The sequence below is a fragment of the Myotis davidii genome, unplaced genomic scaffold (genome assembly GCF_000327345.1).
Source record: "Myotis davidii unplaced genomic scaffold, ASM32734v1 scaffold2166, whole genome shotgun sequence".
In the NCBI taxonomy this organism is placed as follows: domain Eukaryota; kingdom Metazoa; phylum Chordata; class Mammalia; order Chiroptera; family Vespertilionidae; genus Myotis; species Myotis davidii.
The window spans coordinates 43,090-53,040 of record NW_006297299.1 but is presented as its reverse complement, the minus strand read 5'-3'; the positions used below and the strand labels follow the sequence as shown (position 1 = coordinate 53,040).

The following is a 9,951-nucleotide window of genomic DNA, read 5'->3' as shown; positions in this document are numbered from 1 at the left end:
AGCTGTAAACTCCTGTGCTCTGTTTTGTTTTTTGTGTTCTCTAATTTAGTTGTATTTCCAGTCTGGCCTTGTGACGGGGTACACTACAGATCTGCCTTAGTCAGCCAACATTTTCTCCTCCAACCTTTTCCATTTTAATATGTGTGCACCCCTTTGGATTCATCTTGTGTTGAACTCTCTGCACTTCCTGGACTTGCATGTCTTCTTACTTTACCAGGTTAGGGAAGCTTTCAGTCATTATTTCTTCAGATGGGTTCTCAATCTCTTGTTCTTTCTTTTCTTCTCTGGGTATTCCTATAAGGCGAGTGTTGTCATGCTTCATATTGTTCCAGAGGTCCCTTAAACTATCCTCATTTTCTTAAATTCCTTTTTTTATCACTGTATGTTCTTTGTATTGGGTGCTTTCTGTTACCTAATCTTCCAAATCACTGACTCAGTCTTCTGCTGCATCTACCTACTGTTGATTCCTTGTAGTGTATTTTTCATTTCAGATACTGTATTCTTCATTTCTGACTGGGTCTTTTTTAGTTTTCTTTTATGTTTACTATCTCTCTTTTACATTTTTTATTGATTTCAGAAATAGCAAGGGAGTGGGGGAGAGAGGGAGAGAAGGAGAGAGAGAGAGATATCGATGAGAGAGAAACTGATTGGTTGCCTCCCTTACGCATCCTGACCTGGGGATGGAACCCACAACCTGGGTATGTGCCCTGACTGGGAATTAAACCTGTGACTATTTGGTGCACAGGACGATGCTCCAACTAATTGAACCACACTGGCCAGGGCACATTTCCATTTATTTAGCTTTATTGTAAGAATACAGTGTATAATACACATAGCATACATGTGTTAATTGACTGTCTAAGCTTTCAGTAACTTCTAGTCAGCAGTGGGCTATTAGTAGTTAAAGTTTTAGGGGTGTTAAAAGTTATATGTGATTTTCAGCTGGGCAGAGGTCGGTGTCTCTAACATACCTTCCCCTGCTTCATTGTTCAAAGGTCAACTGTATTTGAAAAACATGTTTGTAAAGTGGTTGTATTTGTGAAATGTCTGTATTTGCATTCCTGTTTTTATAGGATCCTTTGGTCATACTATTAAAAAATATAATTCCCTTGGTGATCTTGTTCAAGTCTTGGGTACCCCAGGCAAAAAAGGCACTGGTTTGAATCCCCTGCAGTTTGATAACCCTGCAGAATTATATGTAGAGGACACAGGAGATATTTACATTGTGGATGGAGATGGAGGATTGAATAACAGATTGATCAAGTTGTCCCAAGGTACACAGCTTAATTTTAATGGTATTATATAAGAACATTATTTAACAAGTTGTATTTAATTTGTTTAATACTGATAATAATGTTGTAACTATTGAATATGAGTCTGTAAAGGGCTCAAATGTATTACCAGGAAAAAATCAGAACAGATGTGTGGGATGGCCAATAATGAATGATTCTGATAATAGATTTGCTTATTCACCAAAAGCTAGATGTTTCCTTTGAAATGAACTGGAGGCAGTATGAGACCTTATAGTGGGCTGAAGAAATAAATGGTTATTCTATCCAGTTAAGGATTGAGGGTTCAGAAACCTGGCATTCCAGAGCTATCGTGAAACTTGATTGATCAGCAAGTGTTTTTTTGTGTGTGTGTTTTTAATCCTCACCCGAGGATATTTTTTCATTGCTTTTAGATAGAGTGGAAGGGGTAAGGGAGAATGGAAGGGAGGGAGGGAGGGAGGGAAGGAAGGAAAGGAAGGAAAAACATCGATGTGAGACATTGATTGGTTGCCTCCAGCACGCACCCTTGCCAGGGCCGTGAATGAACCTGCCATTGAGGTATGTGCCTTTGACTGGGAATCCACCTGCGACCCTTCAGTGAGCTAGCTGACACTCTAAACATCAAGCCACACTGCCCAGGCAATCAGCAAGTGTTTTATTGAATTCCCTGCTCTGCATCCTCAGTAGTATGTTAGGTGCAGGTTTATTAAAAAGAAATCAGTTAAATGTTACTGTGTGGTATTGATTGTTAATCATATTAATAAAATTATTAAAAAAAGATTAGGAGGAGAAATTATATTGACTAGAGAATTAGGATAAGAATTCAAGAAGGAAATAGTTCTTACACTAAGCTGGGTTCAATGGGAGGATAAGAGCGGGATAGGAGGACCATTCACAAGCCTTTATTACACAAAGTCTTCAGATGATGATAGTAGATCTTTAGGAAAGGATCTTTAAGATGCATTTTATAAAGAGTTGAAAATAAGATTTTTGGATATCTTTGAGAGCTTATGTTGGGAAAATTTAACTAGGGCCAAAAAACAAAAAAAAAGCAGCTGACATCCCAGCATTATAGATAGAGTTTACTGAGGGAACCTACATAGGAGGCACATCCCAGGGAGGCAGCAAGAAGATATGCATATCCTTCAAGCTGCATGGTAGGTGCTAAAGAATCCTATCTAATAATAGACAACCATGGTAATTGACCGTACCTTTGCTACGCCTCCCATCGGCTAATCAGCATGATATGCAAATTAACTGCCAACAAAGATGCATATGTAAGCTCCAAGCAGTGGAGCGAAGCCTGACAGCCTGGGGCCGGCGGAGCAGTGAGGCCTGATGTTTCCTGGGCCGGTGGAGCAGCGAGGCCTCGCAGCTCCGGGGCCGGCCGAGCAGCGAGGCCTGACATTTCCGGGGCTGGCGGAGCAGCGAGGCCTGACGTTTCCGGGGCCGGCGGAGCAGCAAGGACTGATGTTTCCTGGGCCGACAGAGCAGCGAGGCCTCACGGCTCCCGGACCGGCGGAGCAGCAAAGCCTCATGGCTTCAGGGCCGGCTCCAGCCAGAACTCGGCCAGAGTGAAGGCCTGGGCCCCGGGTGCCAGAGGCAAACCGGTGCCAGCAGCCAGGGGAAAGGAAGGCCTATTGCATGAATCTCTTTGTGCAACAGGCCTCTAGTTATATAGAAAAGACCAGAATGAATAGGGTTACCAAGAGGAAAAGGCCTTGCAAGCTTGCCATGGTCAGAGCAACTGCCTATTCCAGGAACCAGCATGCCTTTGAGCATAGGAGAGGGGTAGATCAGACATCTCTGAGGGGATTTATGAGAAACAATCTGGGCCAGATCTAGCTCATGGTCTGGCAGTGGTCATGTCATGGAACAGTCTCTCTAAGGATTTGAAGCCTTGATTTGCCTATAAAGAGTCTTTGTGGCCCTGGCTGGGTAGCTCAGTTGGTTAAACTGTCAGCTCAATACCCCAAGGTTGAGGGTTTGATCCCTGGCAGGGTACATAAAAGAAGCAACCAATGAACACATAAATAAGTGGAACTACAAATCGATGTTTCTCTCCCCCTGTGTTCCTCTCTCTTTCTCCCGTTCTCTGTCTCTCTAATTCAATAAATAAAATTTTAGAAGAAAAAGACCCTTTGCTGTTTTTTAGTAGAAAAGTGATGCTATAGAAGCAACGTTTTTGTAAAATACAATACTACATCAGGATATATTTGTGGTAAGTTCTGTCATGTGGAAGCTATGTAGTTAATTTATCACCTAGTAACTGAATTTGGTTGGTGATAGTTGAAGGAAGATGAGGTGGAGCTAAAGTAAGAATCTGAAAATTTCTATGAAAGAAAGAAACAAATTTCGGAGATGGATTGAATATGGGTGCATTAACTTCTTGTGGGTGCTGCAATAAATCACTAAAATTGGATGGCTTAAACAGAAATTTATTTGCTCATGGTTTGGGAATCCAGAGTTTGAAATCTTTAAGGCGGGTCATTCTCCCTTTAAAGTCACCAGGGGAGAATCCTTCCTTGCCTCTTCCAGCTTCTGGTGGTTCCAAACACTTTTTTGACTTGTGACAGCATCACTCAGTCTCTGCATCTGTGTTTACATGGCCTTCTTCACTGTGTGTGTTTGTATCTCAAGTCTTCCTCTCCTATTGGATTTAAGATGCACCCTAAATCCAGGATCATCTTGTCTCAAAATTCCTAACTTAACTATTTCTGCCAAAACCCTGTTTCCAGTAAGGTCACATTCATAAGTACTGGAGGTTGGGACTTGATCATATCTTTTCAGGGGGCCACAATGTAACAGACTACAGGGTAGTAAATGAGATAGACTATAGAAACATAATGTGAATATTTGAGCTCAGAAGAATGGTAAAACCAAAGAACAGGTTAGTTGGCAAGCAGAACCAGTTGAAGGAAGAGGTTGACATGAACCCTAAATGTTTATGAGTGATGAAAAATTCACATGTAGAGAACCATTAAAGAAATAAATTGCTTGAAACAGATTTTCTTTGTGAAGCATAAAAATTAGGCAAATCCTACATAATTAAAGCATAATATGCAAATCAACTGGATGGCAGAACGACCGGTCACTATGATACACACTGACCACCAGGGGCAAATGCTCAATGCAGGAACTGCCCCCTAGTGGTCAGTGTACTCCCATAGGGGGAGTGCGCTCAGCCACAAGCTGGGCTCACGGCTGGTGAGTGCAGGAGCGGTGATGGGAGCCTCTCCCACGTCTGCTGCCGCAGGTGGTAAGGAGCAAGGGGTCCTGGACTGCGAGAGGGATGTCTGAGTGCCAGCTTAGGCCCGATCAGCAGTCAGACATCCCCCAAGGGGTCCTGGACTGCGAGAGGGCACAAGCCAGGCTGAAGGACATCCTCCCCCCACCCCCATGCACAAATCTCGTGCACGGGCCTCTAGTGGGTATATAAACAGAAAGGAAGGAATCTATACTAATAAAAGGGTAATATGCTAATTAGACCAGACAGCCTTCCAGACAAAGCCATGGCAGCGGGGGCAGAAGTGGTTAGGGGTGGTCAGGCTGGTAGGAGAGCAGTTAGGGGGTGGCCAGGCCAGCAGGGGAGGGCAGTTAGGGGTAATGAAGCAGGCAAGCAGGCGAGTGGTTAGGAATCAGCAGTCCCAGATTGCGAGAGGGCAGTCAGGACATCCCCCGAGGGGTCCCGGATTGGAGGGGGTCCAGGCCAGGCTGAGGGACACCCCCCTCCCGTGTACGAATTTCATGCACTGGGCCTCTAGTGGGGTTATAATTGAAAAGTTTGTCTGCATCCTATGACATAAAATATAACATGCAAATGCATAAGATATTCTCTATGATATGTTGCCATGACCATATATGTTTATCATTTATAGATTTCATGATGCTTTGGTTGCATGGAGAAAATGGGACAGGGCCTGCTAAGTTCAACATACCTCACAGTGTTACAGTTGATTCATCTGGCCGGGTAAAAATACAGTGTCATTGTATCTGGAACTGTGTGTCTGAGGGTGTTTGTGTGTGTCTAAGTGTACATATGGATCTTAATGCACCTGTTCATGTCTGGACATCTGGATATGCATGTATATTATAGATGTGGATATGGATGTATTTATCCTAGTATGTCTTGACAATACTTCTGAGACTGGGTATACCAAACATATTCTCTTATAAGTATTTGAGTCCTATAATGATAGTAGTTTCCAAATATTTAGAAATGAGCAAAACAGATTTTCTATTCACTTAAAGGGTAAAAGGAACACATAATGTAACAGAATATAAGGAATGTTACCTGATTTAAAAAAAAAATAGTTGCTCTCCTACTAGGAAAACTACTATGAGTATTTAAATATATTTTTAATTCTAGAATTAAACAAAGTTACTCCTAGAATGTATTGGTCAAAAAACAGATAGAATAGGTTAATCTTGGAAGCTTGAAAAGAGCCACCTGGCCAAACTTTTATTTTTTTCAAACTTTTATTTTTACTAGCTGTACTCTGTCTAGGGAACAGAGAGCTTTAACCAGCAAATTGTAATTTGTTTTCTTTTTTTCACCCCTAACAACTATCACTCTTTTGCTTTTGCACACCTTTAAAAATGCATATTAATTCTTGGGGGTTACCTTTCTATAACCAAACTCTAACCCAAAATGTTATCATTAGTTTCTTTTTCTGGTTTCCTGTAGTAGATGGTACTTCCCATTATAGTAACTATAATAGAATGATTTAATTGTCTCCCTAATAGAATGTAGGCAGTATGAGGGTACATATGAATTTCTTTTGTTTTATATCTTAGTGCCTAATAGGTAGTAGTCATCTTATGCCTGTTTCTTAAATGACTAAATGTCTTGGTGCACAGTGGATGCATCAGACTATCTTTGCTTCATGCCATTAGAAATTTAACCCATTTCCACTTATTCTTTGCTCAGTAAGCAGCCTTCTGGATTATGATTTGGTTTCCTATTTGACTAAGTAAGAATGTTTTGATCATAAAAATTTTCAAGTATTTTCTATCATAGATAGGAAGATAATTGAACATGTGAACTTGGTATGTTATTTGGGAACTAGAAAGTTGGAACTAACTTGTCCTCATGGGATAAGAACATCAAATTTCTGAGCATGCAAGACAAAAGCCCAGGTAAATTCACCATGATGAGAAATGTTTTTTTTGAGAGGACTTGGAGAATGAAAGAGTTATTTCTGCATATTTGATCTCAATCCTAGGGACTAAACTGTATTTCCTCCTTGGTCATTAACCTAAGACTGTAATCCCCAAATCAATTACCTTATTTAGGGATCAACAACCTTTCTCAAGTGATGCAATGATTCTTTGTTTCTGATTGGAGATTAATTTAGTGGCTACCAAAACTTCAATACACATTGATAAAGATATAATCAGGGTTACCCTGAAAAAAATAGTCCCTGAATCCACAAACCCCAGAAATCTGAAGATCCTGAAGTGGAGAGGCAGAGGTCAGTTGGGTTGGACCACCCTTCCAGGCCATTCTTTATAGCTCTACAGCCCTCGCCAAGTGTTACTAAAAATGGTTTCACTGTACATATGCCGTGGGTTGCATACATCATGTAGAATACTAGAATGTACCTTCTTGTTGTATAACAAAAGTTTCTTTAATAACATATTGCAGTCTAAAATCTAAATTAAACCTATTGTTAGCCTACTTTCATTCTTTGTAATTAAAATCTCACAAGCTTCCTCTTTAAATGGTTCAACATTTTGGACATAACTTTGTAAATAACAGATAAAGGTTTAATGATAGTGCAGCATGAATGAATACCTGGCTTTCCTGTAGGCTGAGCTCCCGAGGAGCAAAAATACTTTCCTTTCTTTGTTTATTACCTGGCCCAGGAACCAACAAGTTGGCAGTACTCAGTGACAGTGAATATTAGAGTAATGAATGAATGCTGTTGTTTCAGTATCTTCAAATCATCTGCATTATATTGGATTACACTAGTTTTTTAGTTATTCAAATGTTTAGTATAGCAGACATAGCATTATAGGCTTTGGTTTAATATAGATGGCCATAAGTGGTTCTCTCACTTATGTAAGATCACTTCATGATATTTAACCTTTCTGAACTTTAATTTCCTATCTGAAATGGGGTTTTTAATAACCTTATTTGGGGACCTCTAAGTACTGAATTAAATAATGTATGTGCAATTAATAAAAGTAAACATTCATTCTCTCCTCTCCCCTTTTATCTTTCTTTTCATTATGATATAGATCTTTTCCAGCAAAAATTTTCTTTCTTTTTTGGTTTCTCAGGTATGGGTTGCTGACCGAGGAAATAAAAGAATTCAGGTATTTGATAAAGACACTGGAGTGTGGTTAGGAGCATGGAATAATTGTTTCACAGAAGAGGGACCTTCTTCAGTCAGGTAATTGTTCCCTTTTATTTGAAAATGCTTATTTTATTTGCTTTATGCTAGGTTCTCTGAAAAGCTAGCTGAAATTTTAAAATATTTATTGTTAATTTTAAGCAGGGAAAAGCGGGGGAGGGAGGCCAGTACACAGAAAACATACAATCATATTTTAAATTCCAGGTAGTTATATTCCCAGTGCACTGTGTGACCCAAATATATGCTGGACCTCTTCTAGAGATTTTCCTTGAGATGCATTTGGTCAATTTTTAAACAGATTGAAAGTGAAAATGTTGATTCTGTAGCCTAACATAGATTCTTTATTTAATTTTGAATAGAACTATGATAATATTATTTTTTTAATTAATTTAAGCTAATCTTTGGCTATGTCTACCTTCACAAACCTCTTCTTCCCACATTAATAGAATTAGGTCAATTTAAAATTCTCTTTTAAAGAACCCTTTAACACTCAATCTGGCCTTCTCTGTGAGTCCTTCTGATTCTTGTTTTCAGTGATTCTCCCGTGCCACTGGTCCCTGCTCCTAAACCCTTAATAAAATACACCCCTTTTCCTGATCAGTCTGTATCCCTTGACCCTTCTTAAAGTTTTATCATGGCCTCTTTAATTACTTGTCATTCTGTTTTAGCTCTATTTGTTTCTTTGTTTATTCTCCCACTAGAATAAAAGTCAAGAGAGTAGAGATTTGGGTTTATTGCTCACAGCCATATTCTTGGCATCTAGAATACTGCAGGCACACTAGGAACTCAATAGTTATAAATTAAGTGAACAAATCAATCAATTTAGTAAGCAGTTTGTTATATATATTCATATGTGAAATATTGTGCTTTTTGCTCTTTTTTGTTGTTGTTGTGTATATGTTTGTGTGTATGTTACATTAAAAAAAATATTTGGAGCAGGTAAAACTAATCCAGCATATTATGAATCTAGAAAATGTGCTACAAATAATTTATCAACCAGAGAGCTAATAAAATTATTTGGGGGAAATAAAAGCCTTCAGCAAGTAGGTACCTGCTGTTTAGCACTTGTGGGGATAAAAATGTTGAGAAAATAAACATTTATGATAATTTTACATTAATTTGTTATGTCAAATGTGTTCTCTTTAGATTTACTCCTGATGGGAAATATTTGATTGTAGCCCAGCTGAATCTTAGCAGGCTCTTATTTGTGGCAGCACCCCCAGTGGGAAGCATTGGCTACTGTTCTGTGATAAGCTCAATCCAACTAGCAGATCAAGTTTTACCTCATCTCTTAGACATCAGTGGAAAGACTGGAGCAATATATGTAGCAGAAATTGGAGCAAAACAAGTACAAAAATACGTACCTTTGAAAAGCTAATTTCCTATAATTCCATTTATTATGTATCTCTCCCTGGAGATCTTTCAAGTGAAGGTTCAGATTCTCAAATTCACTGTTAAGTAATGTTCAAGCGCAATAATTCATGTTTTTATTTTTAACCGATCTAGTATCACAAAATTTGTTTTTATAAAGTCATTAAGAATTTTATGTTGTGTCAACCATTCTTGTGACTTGAGAAACAAATGTAACTCTAAAAAACATGGGGTCAAAAGAGGGACTAAGGTGGAAACCTAGTTATTTGTCCTGATAAACTAATTATCCTTGGGAGATGGGGGAGAAACAAAAATAAAAAATGGGTCTTTCAGATAATTTATTGAATTTTATGTGAAGACTACAAAAATCCAGTTAGTTCACATTATATAAAATGAACTGCTTAAAAAATCAAGTGAAAGTGCTGTGGTCGGATCCAGGCTCGTTGTCTTGCAGAATCAAAGAATGAGTTTGCGGACAAAGAAGGTAAGTGGAAGCAAAGTTTATTGAGAGATAGACAGATTCCCTATAGCAGGCAGTGGCCCCAAGTGGGTTGTCACTGAAGTTCCTTTGTTTAAGGGCAGATGTATGTCTTCTTGGTTCTTTTTTCTTTTTTTTCTTTATTAAGGTATTACATATGTGTCCTTATCCCTCCATTGCCCGCCCCCCTCACCCCATTTATGCCCTCACCCCCCTGATGTCTGTGCCCATTGGTTAGGCTTATATGCATGCATACAAGTCCTTTGGTTGATCTCTCCCCCTACCCCCACCCACCCCTACCTTCCCTCTGAGGTTTGACGTTCTGATGATGCTTCTCTGTCTCTGGATCTGTTTTTATTCATCAGTTTATGTTGTTCATTATATTCCACAAATGAGTGAGATCACGTGATATTTATATTTATCTGACTGGCTTATTTTACTTAGTATAATGCTATCCAGGTCTATCCATGAT

At 39.2% G+C, this 9,951-nt stretch overlaps 1 protein-coding gene across 1 annotated transcript; it reads left to right on the top strand.

Moving 5' to 3' along the window:
- Positions 1-1,042: 1,042 nt before the first annotated feature.
- On the top strand, positions 1,043-9,338 carry LOC102759412 (NHL repeat-containing protein 3; the record flags this gene model as incomplete). Its single annotated transcript, XM_006773108.2, has 4 exons — positions 1,043-1,274; positions 5,150-5,241; positions 7,557-7,669; positions 8,777-9,338. Coding segments are annotated over 4 exons (669 nt in total), but the record flags the coding sequence as incomplete, so codon positions are not given.
- Between the last annotated feature and the right edge of the window lie 613 nt (positions 9,339-9,951).